This window comes from Balaenoptera acutorostrata, chromosome 12 (assembly GCF_949987535.1).
Source record: "Balaenoptera acutorostrata chromosome 12, mBalAcu1.1, whole genome shotgun sequence".
Classification (NCBI taxonomy): domain Eukaryota; kingdom Metazoa; phylum Chordata; class Mammalia; order Artiodactyla; family Balaenopteridae; genus Balaenoptera; species Balaenoptera acutorostrata.
The window spans coordinates 26197542-26214385 of record NC_080075.1 but is presented as its reverse complement, the minus strand read 5'-3'; the positions used below and the strand labels follow the sequence as shown (position 1 = coordinate 26214385).

The window sequence follows — 16844 nt, the reverse complement described above, 5'->3', positions numbered from 1 at the left end:
CATCAACAGATGTTGAATTTTCTCAAATGCTTTTTCTGTATCTCTTTAGATGATTTTTTTCTTTAATTCTATTAATGTGATATATCACATTTATCCCTTTGTGGATGTTGAGCCATCCTTATAGGGATAAATCCCACTTGATCATGGTGAATGATCCTTATAATGTGCTATTGAATTCAGTTTGTTAGTATTTTATTGAGAATTTTTGCATCCATATTCATCAGGGATATTGGCCTGTAGTTTACTTGCAGTGTCCTTTCCTGGCTTTGGTATCAGGGTAATGCTGGCCTCATAAAATAAGCTTGAGAGTATTGCCTCCTCTTCAATTTTGGGAAGAACTTGAGAAGGATTAGTATTAATTCCTGTTAAAATGCCTGGTAAAATTCATGAGGGAAGCCATCTGGTCCTGGACTTTTCTTCTTTGGGAGATTTTTGATGATTAATTCAATCTCCTTACTAATAATTGGTCTGTTCAGATTTTCTATTTCTTCCTGATTCAGTCTTGTTAGGCTGCATGTTTCTAAGAATTTTTCCATTTCAAGGTTTTTCAGTTTGTTGGCATATAATTGTTCATAGTAGCTTCTTATGATCCTTTGTATTTCTGTTATATCAGTTTTAAATATCTCCTTTTTCATTTATAATTTTGTTGTTTGAGTCCTCTCTTTTTTCCTTGGTTGCCTAGCTAAAGTTTTGTCAATTTTGTTTATCTTTTCAAAGAACCAACTCTTTTGTTAATATTTTCTATTGTTTTTCTGTTCTCTATTTCATTTATTTCTGCTCTGATCTTTATTATTTCATTCCTTCTGCTAATTTTGGGCTCAGTTTGTTCTTCCTTGTCTAGTTCCTTGAGGTGTAGAGTTAGGTTGTTTATTTAAGATCTTACTTGTTTCTCAATGTAGGTGTGTTTTTTTCTATGAACTTCCCTCTTATAGCTTCTTTCATTGCATCCCATAACTTTTGGCATATTGTGTTTCCATTTTCATTTGTCTGAAGATAATTTTCTTATTTCTCCTTTAATTTCTTTGATCCATTGGTTGTTCAGGAGAGTGTTGTTTAACTTCCCTGTATTTGTGAGTTTTCCAGTTTCCTCCTGTTATTTATTTCTAGTTTCATACCACTGTGGTCAGAGAAAGTACTTGGTATGACTTCCATCTTCTTGAATTTGCTTAGACTTGTTTTGTGGTCTAGTATATGGCCTATCCTAGAGAATGTTCCTGTGTACTTGAGAAGAATATGCTGTCTTGGATAGAATGTTCTATATATGTCTGTTAGGTTCATTTGGTCTCTGTTGTTCAAATTCACTCTTTTCTCTTTGATTCTTTGTTTGGATGATCTATCTATTATTGAGTCAGGTATAAAAATTCCTAACTATTATTGTATTGCTGTTTACTTCTCCTTTTAGCTCTGTTAGTTTTTATTTCATATATTTAGTTACTCTGATGTTGGGTGCATAAATATTTAGAATTGTTATATATCTTGATGGATTGACCTCTTTATAATTTTATAATGACCTTCTTTGTCTCTTTTACCATTTTTAGTTTAAAATCTATTTGGTCTGAAATAAGTATAGCAGCTACTGCCTTTTTTTTTTTTTTTTTTTTTGATTTACTTGAAATATCCTTTTCCATCCCATCATGCTCAATCTATGTGTATCTTGTAAGCAGCATATCAATGGGTCTTTTTGTTTATCCTTCCAGCCATTCAATGTCTTTTGACAGAAGAAGTAATCTATTTTTGTTTAAAGTAATTATTGATAGGTGGGAATTACAATGGACGTTTCATTGTTTGTGTTCTTGGCTGTCTGGCTGTTTTGTAGATATATTTTTTTCCTTGCTTCTTTTCCTGTTTTTTTGTTTTGTGTTGTTTGTTTGTTTTTCTTGTTTGATGTATTTTGGTATCAGAGTTTTTGACTTCTTTATCTTGTTCTTTTGTGTAATCACTACAGGTTTTCCCCCTTGTAGTTATCATGAGGGCTACATAAAAATCTTAAAATTATAACACCCTATTTTAAACTGATAACAACTTTGATAACATCCCTACAATTTACACTTTGACTTTTCCCCCTCATATTTTAGGTTATTGATGTTATAGTTTCTATATATATTTTTTATATTGAACAGCCAACAACAGGTTATTGTAGTTATGGTTATTTTCACTATGTTTATTTTTTTAACTTTTAAACTAGAGCTGTAAGTGAATTACATACCACCATACCATATTACAGAATCTAACTATATCATCAACAGTGAGTTTTACACTACCTTGTTTTGTGTCCTTTTAGTTCTATTCAAAGTACTCCCTTTAGCTTCTCTTGTAAGGCAGAGTAATGCTGATGTAGTCCTTAAGCTTTTGTTTGTTTGAGAAAGTTATCTATCCTTCATTTCTGAAGGACAGCTTTTCCAGGTATAGAATTCCTGGTTGACAGTTTTTTTGTTTGATATTTTTAAAATATTATCTCATTCTCTCCTGGCTTGATAACGTTTCGTGAGAAATCCACCGATACTATTATGGCGTTCCCTTGTATGTTACTTTTTTTTTTTTCCTACTTTCAAAATTCTTTGTCTTTGATTTGACAATTTAATTATAATTTATCTCAGTGTTGTCCTTTGGGGCTTATGGCTCTGAATAGATATGAATCTCATTTCTCTCCCAAGGTTATGAAAGTTTTCAGCCATTGTTGCTTTAAATATACTTTTCCCCTTTCTCTCTTCCTTCTGGAATTCCTATAATGCAGGTATTATTTCTTTTGATCGTGTACATAAGTCCCATAGGTTTTTTTTTTCACTCTTTTTTTCTTTCTGTTCCTCTGATTAGATAATTTCAAGTGTCTTATAAGTCATTGATTCTTCTGCATGGTTGAGTTTGCTTTTGAAGTTCTCTGTTGATTTCTTCAGTCATTGTATTTTTCAGCTCTAGGATTTCTGGGGATTTTCTTTGGCTTTGTTTTTTGATGGTTTCTATTTCTTTCTTGTACTTCTTTTTCGTGTATTTTCCCCCCTAATTTCCTTTAGTTCTTGTAGTTCACTAAATTTCTTTAAAAGCATTATTCTGAAAATTTTTTTTTCTGACAGTTTATAGATCTCCATTTCTTTAGGGTCAGTTATTAGAACTTTATTAGTTCCTTTGGTGCTGTCCTGTTTACCTGATTGTGATCCTGGACTCCTTACATTGGTATCTGTGCATCTGAGTTAGCAGTCTCCTGTTCTAGACTTTTTAGGTTTGCCTTGGCAGTCAGCTCAGTTTGGGTTTTTGGACCTGTCAACTGGTAACGTCTTAGGGCAGGTGGGTCTTGCTATCAGGGTCTACTTTGTGGTGAGGTCACAGCCTGAGATCTGAGGTTGGGGGAGTGCTGCTGGCTGAGAACAGTTGGAAAGGACTGCTGGCTTAGTTCCCTGCCCAAGCAAGGCTGTATAGGTTCTCTGGTTAGGGTTACTAGATGCTCAGGACTGGGTACTATACTCAGCAGTTAGCTTGCCTGATCTGGCAGGGCAATAGAACAGGTCCCAGGTCCTGCATGGTTTATTGTTTGGTGACCTGAATCAGGCAAGTCTGTAAACTGAATTCCCTGGCCAGATGGGGCCACTCCTTTTGTTCTGCAGACAGGGAAACCACAGGCTGGCTCTGTGTTCAAGTGCCACTGTAAGCAGAGCTGTTGGATAAGCTATGCAGCTTCCCAAGTTCACTGGTTAAGTTCCCTGGTTGGGTAGGCAAGGCTACAAATTAATTTTCCTGTCAGGCAGAGTGGAATAATCAGATCCAAGGTTAGCAAGGATATTTGTGGTCTTGACTCAGGCCTACCCATGTGCCAAGTTCCCTGGCCAAATGGGGCCACTGGATTTGCAGATGATCACCTGTGCCTGTCAGAGTCTATTGCTGGGCTACAGTTTTCCAGGTGTTCCAGCCAGGATTTGTGGTTCAGAGGGGCTGGGAGCTATACTCAGCAGTGGGTGAGGCTATGAATTAGCTCCTCTGCCTGGGCAGAGAGAGGGAACCAGCTCCAAGTCTGGAAAAGCTCTGTTTGTGGTCTTGAATCAAGCTAACCCTCACCCCAAATTCCCTGGTTGAGTGGTGTCCCTGGCTTTGCTCTGTGGATGATTAGCTCTGCCTACTATAATCTCTGCTCGAGCATTGTTGGGTTACACAGCTTTACAGGTGTTCCAATCATGCTTCCCCTGTGAGATGAGGCCAGAGTGGAACTCCCAAGAAGCAGCCAACAATGCTGGGGGAGCTGGATGTCCACCCTGGGCTCTTTGTTCCCATTGGAGGAATTGTAGGCTCAGTGGAACCCTCTTGGTGTGGTGTTGCCCTTGCCTGGGGGAGGGGCAATGTGCTTCGAATGCAGTTGCTTCTCTTACCCTTCTAATGCAGTCTGTCTCAGCCTCTGTGGTGCTTCAGAGACTGAAGCTTCAGTGCTTCAGCCTCACCTCCATGTTCTAAGATTTTCTCAGTGGTGTCTTGCCTATGAATAGCTGTTAGTTCAACTTGTGAAGGGGAGTGAAGTCAGGAGCAAAGCCTGGCATGTCCTATGTTGCTATCTTGGTGACTTCCTACCATTTAAAAGTTGCCTTTTTTTTTTTTTTTTGGATTCAGTGTTTACTTGGCTGCTATAAACTTTTGACTGTTTTCCAGAGTTCTGGGAAATCTGGTTGTGAATGTTCCTCATGTTTTCAATGTTTCTCTGGGACATCAAGATCTTGGATGTGCCCAGTCCATCATTTTTCTCAAGTGTGTGCTATTTTTAAACCTTGCTTTAGCATTGTGGTAGGACAATTATTATCTTAAAAGAAATAACTCCCTGAGTCTTTTGTATGACTCAGAGTTCAAAAAGTTAGGTTTTTCCTATTATACATAGAAAAATGATTTAAAAATTCAGTGTTCAAGGACAGGCTAGTCTGTGTCCCAGTAGAAGGGCTCCTATGTTTCAGACACTGTGCAAGGCATTTCCTGTCTCTAATATTCACAAAAACCTGGTGAGATAGGTGTCTATTTTTACAAATGAGGTAGCTTGGGAGAGGAAAGTAGCTTGTCTAAAGTGGTACAGGAGATAGGTGATGAGGCTAATGTTTAAACACAGAAATGTCTGAGTTTTCAAAACTGTTTTAAACTCAGTTAAAAAAAATATCTCCAGACTATATTAGATTATGATGGGGAAGGTGAGGGATGGATATTCATTTTTAAAAAATCTCTCATTGTGACTCTAATGTACAGCTAGTTTTGAGAACCACTGCACTTAACATCTTGCTCCTAAGGAACAGCAGAATGGAGGTGAAATTCAAGGCAGGTCATTTTGTTCTAAATTAGGCAGCTAACCAAAATGTCCACATACCATTTTCAGTGAAGGGAGTAGAGTGACTAACTTGTCCTCGTTTGCTGGGGACTCCCCAGTTTTAGTATTGAAAGTCCTGCATCTTGGGAAACGTCTTAGTCCCAGCAAACCAAATGGCTGGTCATCCTACCAGCCACATATTTATGGAATTTAAGTATCTATCTGTAATAGCCTTTTTTTTTTTTTTTTTTTTTGGCTGCTCCATGCGGCATGCAGGATCTGTTTCCTGACCAGGTATCAAACCTGTGCCCCCTGCACTGGGAGCATGGATTCTTAACCACTGGACTGCCAGGGAAGTCCCTGTAATAGCCTTTTATAATTTAAAAATCCTAGATGTGTTCCTGAAAATTAGAGCACAATAGGGAGGTGGTATTCCTATGTATTCCTTTATGATTTTGCATAAGAAGCCCAAATATGTCCAGAAACATTCTTTGCTTTCCAATGAACAAGGTATCAGTGTTCTCACATTCTCACTTCACAGAGCCCTTAGTTTTTCAGAAATTTTAAAAGGGTGCTCCATCCCTTATCTCTCCCCACACCCCTTGCCAAAAGATACTTAGTGCCCCTTTTTAACCATTTAGATCCAAATATTTTCTTTTTTTAAAACATGTAAATTAATTTTATTGCATCCTTAAATCATAATTACTAATTGGGGTTGTGTTCATCTGCTGGCCACTATGTAACTTGCCAAATCTTGGAATCATATTGAACACTACCAACTTATTTCCACATAGAATTTCAGGTGGTATTTGCTTTTTATCACAGCAACTTCTGAAAACCCAGCTTCACAAATACATATCATCTTCTAAAGTAATGTCACATGATCTAATGTTGAAACTGAACAACCTTGGGCTATAATCTCCAGTGGTTCTGACAGGTACTGCTGTTTTCCTTGAAAATTCAAAATGTCCCACAGGGGCTTCCCTGGTGGCGTAGTGGTTAGGAATCCACCTGCCAATGCAGGGGACATGGGTTCGAGCCCTGGTCTGGGAAGACCCCACATGCCGCGGAGCAGCTAAGCCTGTGCACCACAACTACTGAGCCTGCGTGCTGCAACTACTGAAGCTCGCATGCCTAGAGCCCATGTTCCGCAACAAGAGAAGCCACTGTAATGAGTAGCCCGCACACCACAACTAGAGAAAGCCCGCACACAGCAATGAAGACCCAACACAGCCAAAATAAATAAATAAATAAAAAATTTAAAAAAATGTCCCACAATGCCTCTTGAGTTCACAGTGGTGCCACAGGGCATCTCAGAAGACAGTTTGGGAACTGTGGGTCCATAGACATTTAATTCTGTCATGCAACCACTGCATGAAAATATTCAAATGAATAGTCAACCTTAATGCTCTTTTGACATTTTGTAAGAAGCCTGTAAAACCTGTGTTAACAAACATTAATTCACATTTCTCTGGCTTAACTCCATGAAACTTATTCAAGTTTAAGAGAATATCATAAAAAATGTTGTGTTTATGACTATCTTACAGAATCTTCCTGGGGCACTTCTGGTTAGCAGATCATACTGAAATATCCAGGGCAGTGATTCTAAAGCACTATTTTTGATAGAAACTTGTTAGGTTTAGTTTTGGGCAGAAAAGAGGTTAAGCACCACTGGTCAAATGGACGGTGTCATGTTAAAAGCAAAAATGTCTCTGAATATCACTATCAGTTTTCCTCCATTAACATCCACTGATGACCTTTGAAAACAGTCTCATGAAGTAAGGTCTTCAATGTTGCTCAGCCCATCTGTAACACCACCAGAGATAGTTCACTATTCCAGACACTTGTCTGACTTAACAAGGTATTTAAAAAATTGATGCATAATTAATGTACAATGAAATACACAGATCTTGGATTTTCTCTTTGAATTTTTAACAACTGAGTATACCCATGTATCCACCATGCAAATCAAGACAGAGCATTTCCATCACTACTGAAAGTTACCTTGTCTTTTTTCATTCTTCCATCATTTTAATTATGGCTGTTCTTATATTTAACATACATTGAGTCATAATGTATTCTTACCTAACTGCTTACATTTAATGATGCTTTTGAAGTTTACTTATTGTATACATTAGTTTATTTCTAATGTTGAGTAGTTTTCCATTGTATGAATCCACCACTTTATCCATTTTGGTTACAGTTTTGGGCTATTTTTAATAAGGCTCCTATCAACACTCTTGTACAAGCTTTTCTTGTGAACATATTTTTATTTTCTTAGGTAAATATGTAGGAGTGGTATTGCTGAGTTGTATGGTTAGTAAATGTTTAACTTTAATAAGAAACTGATGAACAGTTTTCCAAAGTGGTTGTTCCATTTTACACTTCCATCAGCAAACTAGGAGTGTTCCAATCGCTTCGTATTCTTGGCAGCATTTGTTGATATTAGTCTTTTTCAGTCATTCTAGTGGATGTGAACTGGTGTATCATTGTACTTTTAATTTGTACTTCCCAGCTGACCTAAGATATAGAATACTTTTGAATAAATTTAAAATTTTGATTAAGTCCAACTTATCCTTTTTTTCTTTCTTTGTTGGTGCCTTCTGTGTCCTACCCCAAAAAAATCTTTACCTACTCCAGGGTCAAACACAGTCTATGTTTCTCCCTGCAAGCTTTTGTTTCTGGGCTTTACATTTAGATCTATGATTCACCTGTGTGCGTGTGTGGAAAGTTAAGGGTTGAGGCTCATCTTATTTAATAGTTATTCAGTTGTTCCACCAATAACTGTTATATTCTCCTTTTCCCACTGTATTAACTTGACACTGTGGTCAAAAATTGATTATATATGTTTAGGTCTATTTCTGGACTCTTGATTCTGTTCCATTGATGTATTAATTTATTCTTATCCTAATATCATAGTATTGATTACTGTAGCTTTATAGTAAGTCCTGAAACCAGAACGAGCAAGTCTTCCAACTTGTTCTTCCGTTTCAAGATCGGTTTGGCTATTTTAAGGTCACTGTACATCTACATAAACTTTATTATTTTTTTATTTTTTGGCTGCATTGGGTCTTCATTGCTGCACACAGGCTTCCTCTAGTTGCAGCAAGTGGGGGCTACTCTTCGTTGCGGTGCGTGGGCTTCTCATTGTGGTTGCTTCTGTTGTTGCAGAGCATGGGCTATAGGCACGTGGGCTCAGTAGTTGTGGCTCGCAGGCTCTAGACTCAGTAGTTGTGGTGCATGGGCTTAGTTGCTCCATGGCATGCGGGATCTTCCTGGACCAGGGCTTGAACCCGTGTCCCCTGCATTGTCAGGCGGATTCTTAACCACTGTGCCACCAGGGAAGTCCCAGCATGTGGGCTCAGTAGTTGCAGCATGCAGGCCCTAGAGTGCGTGGGCTTCAGTAGTTGCAGCTCGCCGGCTCTAGAGGGTAGGCTTAGTAGTTGTGGTGCACGGGCTTAGTTGCTCCATGGCATGTGGGATCTTCCCAGACCAGGGATCCATCCCATGTCCCCTGCATTGGCAGGTGGATTCTTAACCACTGAGCCACGAGGCAAGTCCCATAAACTTTAATTTTAATATTTTAATCAACCAGTCTTTGTTCTTTTGTTTTTTTTTTTTAAAGCCTGATAGAATTTTGACAGGGACTGCATACCTATTAATCAATATGGGGAGAAGATACCTTAAACAATAACTGAGTTTTCCAATTCATGAATATGATACATTTTTAAATTTAGGTTTAATTAATTATTTTTGGCTGTGTTGGGTCTTCATTGCTGTGCGTGGGCTTTCTCTAGTTACAGTGAGTGGGGGCTACGCTTCATTGCAGTGTGCAGGCTTCTCATTGCAGTGGCTTCTTGCTGCAGAGCATGGGCTCTAGGTGTGTGGGCTTCAGTAGTTGTGGCACGTGGGCTCAGTAGTCATGGCTTGTGGGCTCTAGAGCTCAGGCTTAGTAGTTGTGGTGCCCGGGCTTAATTGCTCCACGGCATGTGGGATCTTCCCAGACCAGGGCTCGAATCCATGTCCCCTGCATTGGCAGGTGGATTCTTAACCACTGCGCCACCAGGAAAGCCTTTATTTAGGTTAAACATTTTTTTTCCTCAGCAATTTTCGTACTCCTCAGTGCAAAGTCTTTCTATAGGTTTGTTCCTAGGAATTTGATGTTTTTCACTGCTACTGAAGTGTTGTTTTAAAAATTTGTTTCCAGTTAAATCACTAGCATGCCCCTGGACTTTAATATTTGTAAGATCTTGCTAAATTCACTTATTTGTTCTGACTTTTTTTTTGTAGAGTGCCTAAGGTTTTCTACATAAACAATCTTGTGATTTGTGAATGACGACTCTTGTGTTTTAATCTTCATGCCTTTTTCTTGACTGATTGCATGGTTAGGACCTACAGAACAAGGATGAACAGAAATGGAGAGCAGACATCCTTGCTTTAATATTTTACCATTAAGTATGATGTTAAGTGTGGATGTTCTTTTGCAGATGCTCTTTATTAAAGAATTTATATTCCTGTTTTTGTACTGTGGGAGGGTGTTGAATTTTGTCCAGTGCTTTTCCTGTAATCATTGAGATGCTTGTATGGGTTTCCTCTTTTATTCTGTTCATAGGTGAATTATACTGATTAAATTTTTAATGTTGACCCAAACTTGCCTTCCTGGAATAAACCCTATTTGGTCATGATGTATTAGTATTTTCCTTTTTATACATTGCTGGGTTCAATTTGCTAATATTTTAATTTTTATTTCTATATTCATGAGGAATATTGGTCTATTTTCTTTTCTTGTAATACCTTTTTCAGGTTTTGTACCGCATACGGTATTTCTTAGGAGTCATCTATGTAAATATCATTTTATCACAAGCCTAACAAATGCAAAACTCAATTGTTCTGAGGTATGTTTTCATGGCCATTGAAAGGTTCCTAAAAGCCATATGAAAGAAGTAAAAACAAAAAGGTCATCTGTCTGATTCTGTAAACATTTTACATTAAGTGAACAAAAAGCTGAAAAAACCCAGGGAGAGAATTGAGATGTGAGATAAATTGCTAACTCAAAGATTTGTTTTTGCTAGTTGTTTTGTCTCCTTCATTCCATCCATTTCACAGTAACAGGAAAAAAAGGGGGGGGGGGGTTGAAAAAAGGAACTCTGCACTGAGGATTAGGCAAGCTTCACAAATGTTTTTGAATATCCTCAGATATAGTATATGATGCATAAAAATACTGAGATTCAAACTGCAAGCATAATGAAATTTAGTTGAAAACTATTGGGAATTTAAATCAATTTAGTTTTAAAAGCAGTTCTAATATTTTCCACTCTACAAAAATCAAGAGAAATCTCTCTGCCCAAGTTAAAAATGTAAGGGATCATCTAACACACCTTTAATTACAAATGCAAAAATTACAGGGAAATTTCAAATGTACACTTTAACAATAAAAAAGTTACAAATTTCATACACAATGAAGTATCTGCCATTTACATAAAAAACAAAGGTCTGTGTGTGTGTATACACACATACGTACTTTTTAAGTAGAGACAAGGTCGGAAAGGATAACAAAATGAAAACAGCTGTTACCTCTGGGAACAATAATTGTGTAAGAATGCTAAATCCTTTTTAGCAATGGCTTGAATTTTCTAGATGAGATTCTACTCTTCATAATTTGTGTAACCAAAATAAACTTTAAAAAACTGTTCATACCAGTGAATCATGAGTCTTCACTGCAGTAGAAATCACACACCAACCTGCTAAAATAAATTACATGCAGCTTCAAAACTAGGGGTGATAATGTCAGAGGCCACATGCTCAAATCCTACACATAATCAATTTTTTCCTGATTATCTTTTGGGCAACAATTTGCATAATACATTTAGGATGGCCCTCAAGTTATTTAAACAAATAGATTTAACAGAAATTATTTCAGTAAACTCACTTTGAAAAATGTTCTCAATTTTTTTTTTTTTTTTTTTAAATTCTCATACACATAGCATGTTTCAAAGTTTTTATTTTATAGTTATTGAGAGTGCCACAAAGAACCTTTTTTTTTTTTTTTGGCTGTGCTGGGTCTTCATTGCAGCACGCGGGGCTCTTTGTTTAGGGCCTCTCACTAGTTGCCGCACACAGGCCTAGTTGCCCCATGGCATGTGGGATCTTAGTTCCCCCGCCAGGATCGAACCTGAGTCCCCCGCATTTGAAGGTGGATTCTTAACCACTGGACCACCAGGGAAGTCCCTCAATTTCCTTTTGATTCAATGACCTTGCCTCACTTTCTTAATCACACAAATTTTTTATTAGAAAATGAATCACATGTGCTGAATATTTATTTATTTTTAATAAATCAATTTTATTTATTTTTATTTTTGGCTGCATTGGGTCTTTGTTGCTGCACGCAGGCTTTCTCTAGTTGCGGTGAGCAGGGGCTACTCTTCATTGTGGTGCATGGGGGCTTCTCACTGCGGTGGCTTCTCTTGTTGCGGAGCACAGGCTCTAGGTGTGCAGGCTTCAGTAGTTGTGGCACACAGGCTTAGTTGCTCCATGGCATGTGGGATCTTCCCGGACCCAGGATTGAACCCGTGTCCCCTGCATTGGCAGGTGGATTCTTAACCACTGCGCCACCAGGGAAGTCGCTGTGCTGAATATTTAAAATACTTGTTTCCTATCTAGGCCTACCACCAATGACAAAAAAACCACAACAAAAAATAGTAACTACCTAACAAGCGATAACTTAGTACACCAAAAACATACACAAATTTAAAGAAAATGGCAAATGAGGGAAACTATAACATAGCACAGCCAAAACACGAGTATCTTTGTTTTGTTTTTTGTTTTGTTTTTGTTTTTATTTTTGGCCGTGCTGTGTGGATTGCGGGATCTTAGTTCCCCGACCAGGGATCGAACCTGTGACCTTGGCAGTGAAAGTGCAGAGTCCTAACCACTGGATGCCAGGGAATTCCCAGAACATCAGTATCTCTAAATTATAAAGCTCTTACAAATCCATAAGAAAAAGATGAATAGATATTTCAAAAAGAATTACAAATGGCCAAAAAACAAGTAGTCACTCTCTAATAGCCAAAACAAATAATTAAAATAAGATTTTTTTCACCTATTAAGTGCCAATGAGTTAAAAAAAAAATGATACCTATTGCTGGTAGAGATTCATTGGCCTTCCTTAGACTTCTGTTGGTACAATACATTGGTACACATTTCTGAAGAACAATTTGACAAGCATTAGTTATCAAAAGCCCTAAAATGCCTTAATCAGAATACTTAACAAGTAATTCATCACGATTAAGATTTTCATTTAAACTCATTTGTAAACAGAGATAGTTAAAATGAAGAGAACTAAAAGAGGTTTTTATGGTTCAGGACAGAAGACCAACCAAAGCCAAAACAGCTATAACAAGCTTCCTTCAACTCCTTTCTTAAGCTGGAAAAGTCGATGGAAAAATCAAATGGAAATGGAAATATGTTAAACTCTTACTGTTCCTGTGTGTCTAATTCCTGCAAACACTGCAAAAAAAGGTGCAGCCTTTCATGATACCAGAAGGTAGAAGGTGGAAGGAATGGAAAGACAAGAGTCCTTGCTTTTCGGGTTTTGCAAATCCTCCCCTCCATTACTGGGAATAAAGAAGTGGCAACACTTTTTTTTTTTTTTTTTTCTTCTTTCTCCAAGCAAAAGAGCCAAGTGTGACTATATTAAAACCTCATTTTAGTACTTTCCTATAAAGTTCACTCAAACTTCTTTAATTACTGATTTAAGATGGTCTAGGTGATATTCTTCTATGAAGGATTCTGCTTGATTCAAAGCTTTTATTTTCACCAGAATAAGAATTATTTCTTTGACTTCATCCCTGAAAAAAAACAACAAAAAAGCATTTTCCCTCTTAGAAATGCAATGTATAAGGGCACAGTGAATCATAAGTAGTTAATCTACAACAAAAACTTTACCGTATGCCAATATCTAAAATAGCATAAAATATTTAGATGCTACCTTCTCCACATAATCATGAAGTTCCAATACAGACTATTAGTGGATGTATTCTGGCAAATTTTAATGTGAATGACTATAAAAAAGGAGAAAAGCACAGAGCAAATCTATCAGGAATCTGAGTTGTGGTTTACTGCTACCAGCAGCTTATATGGGCTATCCTGGCAGCAGTATTTATCCACAGATACCATCAAATGCTACAATTTGAGGTTTTAACATTTTTTTCTTTTTGGAGAGGTGGTTTACCAGAATACCACTGTATTTAAGTCCTTAAACATCTAGTGCTGTGAATGAGATATCCAAAACGGAGATCTAGCTACTGCTGGGTAAACGCCAGGTTGCAGACCTGTACTTAACAAAGGTTGAGATTTTGAAATGGCTAGGAAAATTAAGAAGACATTAAAAACATGCTTGTTAAGAGGCTTTTGATTTATAGTTTTAATTTTAAATTCCCCTGTGATACAGTTTTCTGGAAGTGCTTATTTTGGAAGAGATTTACATTTAAAAATATGAACTAATATGCATGAGGTGTGAATATAAAATATTGAGTGATTCTAAAGGTCATACATGAAAATATCTCCTAACTCTTCAGTGACAGTCTCAGATTTTTAAAAGTAAAGTACAAATCTTTCTAAAAATTGCTGAGAACGGAACCCTAAACTATGCTTATGGAGGTACAAATAAAATATGCATTACCTGATTTCACTTGTAGATAATTTACGTGCAGACTGCAGTAAAAACTGGATGAAGTTTTCTAGGTGGGGAAAAGATGTTCTCATGGCAGAATTTTGGAACCATTTTTCTGGTAAACATGCTGCTATCTGATAATCAAAACACATTATTTTTAATAATGACAGTTATTATCTGAGGACTTTAGCTAACATAATTTCATTTAATCCTCATAGTACTCATGTTGGTTGAGTATTATTCTTCCATTTTATAGTTCACGGTTAAATAACTTTTGAGAATTTCCCCTTTATTTGTCAAGGTTTTATACTTTAAAAAAATCATATTTTGATACTGAGAGCTTAAAATAGACTACTCTTTATAAATACTTCCTAGTACTTGTGATACTTTCAATACTCTGTATTCCTGAGCGATTACATTGTACAAAACATTTATAACTAAACACCAGAAATGTGTAGACACAAAACACTTTTAGTTAACATACCTACATGTGACCCTTAAACAATGCAGGGGGTTACGGGCAGTGACCCATTCGCAATTGAAAATCAGTGTATTAACTTTACAGTCGGCCCTCCATATCTGTGGTTCTGCATCCAAGGATTCAACCAGCTGTGGATTGTGTAGTACTCTAGTATGTATTTATTGAAACAATCCATGTAGAAGTGGCCCCATGCAGTTCAAACCTGTGTTGTTCAAGGGTCAACTGTATAAAATAGGTACATTTAATATGATTTCACAGTAAGAAATTGGGTGAGTTTGTGTATAATCTACATGAACAAATAAATCAAGGTCATTCTAAGATACACTGAGTGAAAAAAATTAATTATGGCTTTGATTTTCTTGTAATTTAATACATTGCTTTAAATGTCCATGGCAGCATAAAGAGTCAATGTATGTGCATTCATTTTTTTCTTTTGGGGGGGAAAAAACCCAAAACAACACTTATCATCATCATGCCAAAGGTAATACATGATTTGGGGAAAAGTTTTGGAAAAAAAGAAAAATGTTAACAAAATAAAAAAGAAAAGAAAAACTTCCTCATAGCAGAAGGAAGAATTTTTTTTAAAAAGGAGAGAGAATGGGAGCAAGGAAAAATCTGAGATCATACTATTTAAAGAAATTCTTGGTTTTGCTATAGTTGGTAAGATCAAGATCAGTACGTACTTCTAGAAAGTAGAAAGTTGCACCATATATATATTATAAAATATGTTAAATGAAAGTTCTGGAATGCACTCTTTCTAAAATAAATCTGACTGGTCAACACTGAAAACACAGTTGAGGAAAATGATTTATCCTATTTTTTAATCACCTTTTTCAATTATCCAGAAAAAATACAGACAAACTGATTGCCTAAGGCAGAAAGTCCTATAAGTCTTATTATGCAAACTGTATCTTTTTAAAGTTTAAAAACCAGCCCTTACTGGCTTGGAATTTAATGTCATTTGCACTTGCTTTCCCCTTGTTTTGTACCACAAGTCTCAATAAAATTCTGAAGGAACTATCTAGCTTTTCCATAAATGATCCTGGGACTTATAAACACATTGTCTTGGCCTGGTTTTCTGGCCACAAGCTGTGGAAAGAATGTCATATATCCTCTTCCTTACTTCTGTATAGTAGAGCCTATGGTCAAAGAGAACTAAACTGAAACCTGAAAGACACATAGGATGGATGATGATTGAAATTTCTGGTAGATAATGTAGTTTAAAACTACATGAAATAGGGCTTCCCTGGTGGCGCAGTGGTTGAGAGTCTGCCTGCCAATGCAGGGGGCACGGGTTTGAGCCCTGGTCCGGGAGGATCCCGCGTGCCGCGGAGCGACTGGGCCTGTGAGCCACAACTGCTGAGCCTGCGCGTCTGGAGCCTGTGCTCCGCAACGGGAGAGGCCGCGATAGTGAGAGGCCCGCGCACCGCGATGAAGAGTGGCCTCCGCTTGCCGCAGCTGGAGAGGGCCCTCGCGCAGAGCCGGGGACCCAACACAGCCAAAAATAAATAAATAAATTAAGTTGAAGCAGCCCAGAGACATAATTACCACTTTAAAACAAACAAACAAACAAACAAACAAAAAAACTACATGAAATAAAAACCACAGCTAGAAAAATGGAGGTTGTCTAGGAACTGCTAAATAACGTTACATATATATTTATATTTTTAAAAAATTTATTTAAGGATGTAAATATTTTCCCACATTCTTAAAAAATTTTCCTCATGACTTTTATCTTATGGATAGACACTAATGTTTTTAGACAGTTAGATTCTTTCCAACTGTCTTCTATTATAAATAATGCTACAATAATATTCTTTGTATGTAGAAACCTTTATGCACGTCTGATTTTTTAACATAGGATAATTTCCTAGAAGTAAAACTGCTAAGTAAAAGGGTATAAACTTTAAAGGTTTTATATCAATCATTCCAAAATAGTCTCCAGAGTTGTATTCCTCTTTCCACAGTGCAGAAACTATTTCCCAGAATTGCCACTCCACATGTTCTAGATGAATGGTATCCCTGGAATGATGTGGGGCTGTTGTTTCCCTGTGCTTATGACAATACTGGGAATTATAATGGAAATAACAGCAAAAAGTTTGCCAGCATAACAGGTAAAAACAATATCCTTAGTGTATTATTTGCAATTCTCTGATTATTAGTACTGTTAATATTTTCCACATGTTCAGAAGTTATCTTTGCATATTCTTTCTTTGGTGAATTAGACAATTCACCATGTTGCATGTCTTTTGGTCATTTTCAATAAGAATATCTGAATTGTTTACTGCTTTTTAAAAATGTGGGTACTTATCCTCGTTATGCATTGTAACTTATTTCTCTGTTTTTCAACTTTCTTTTTAACTTTTCGTTATAGAAAATTTCAAACATAAACAACAGGAGAAGGAATAAGTATAGTGAGCCCAATG

General features: G+C 36.9%; 1 protein-coding gene across 3 annotated transcripts in view; it reads right to left on the bottom strand.

The window, feature by feature from the left end:
* Positions 1–11565: 11565 nt before the first annotated feature.
* The window catches only part of GCFC2 (GC-rich sequence DNA-binding factor 2), a 73159-nt gene continuing 67880 nt past the window's right edge, over positions 11566–16844 (bottom strand). For all 3 annotated transcript variants that reach the window (XM_057558407.1, XM_007174688.2, XM_057558408.1), the window contains 2 exons: positions 13947–14071; positions 11566–13113 (listed from right to left, as the gene is read on the bottom strand). In XM_057558407.1, the coding sequence (XP_057414390.1) occupies positions 12996–13113; positions 13947–14071 (243 nt within the window). In that variant the 3' untranslated portion in view covers positions 11566–12995. The remainder of the gene's footprint in view (positions 13114–13946; positions 14072–16844) is intronic.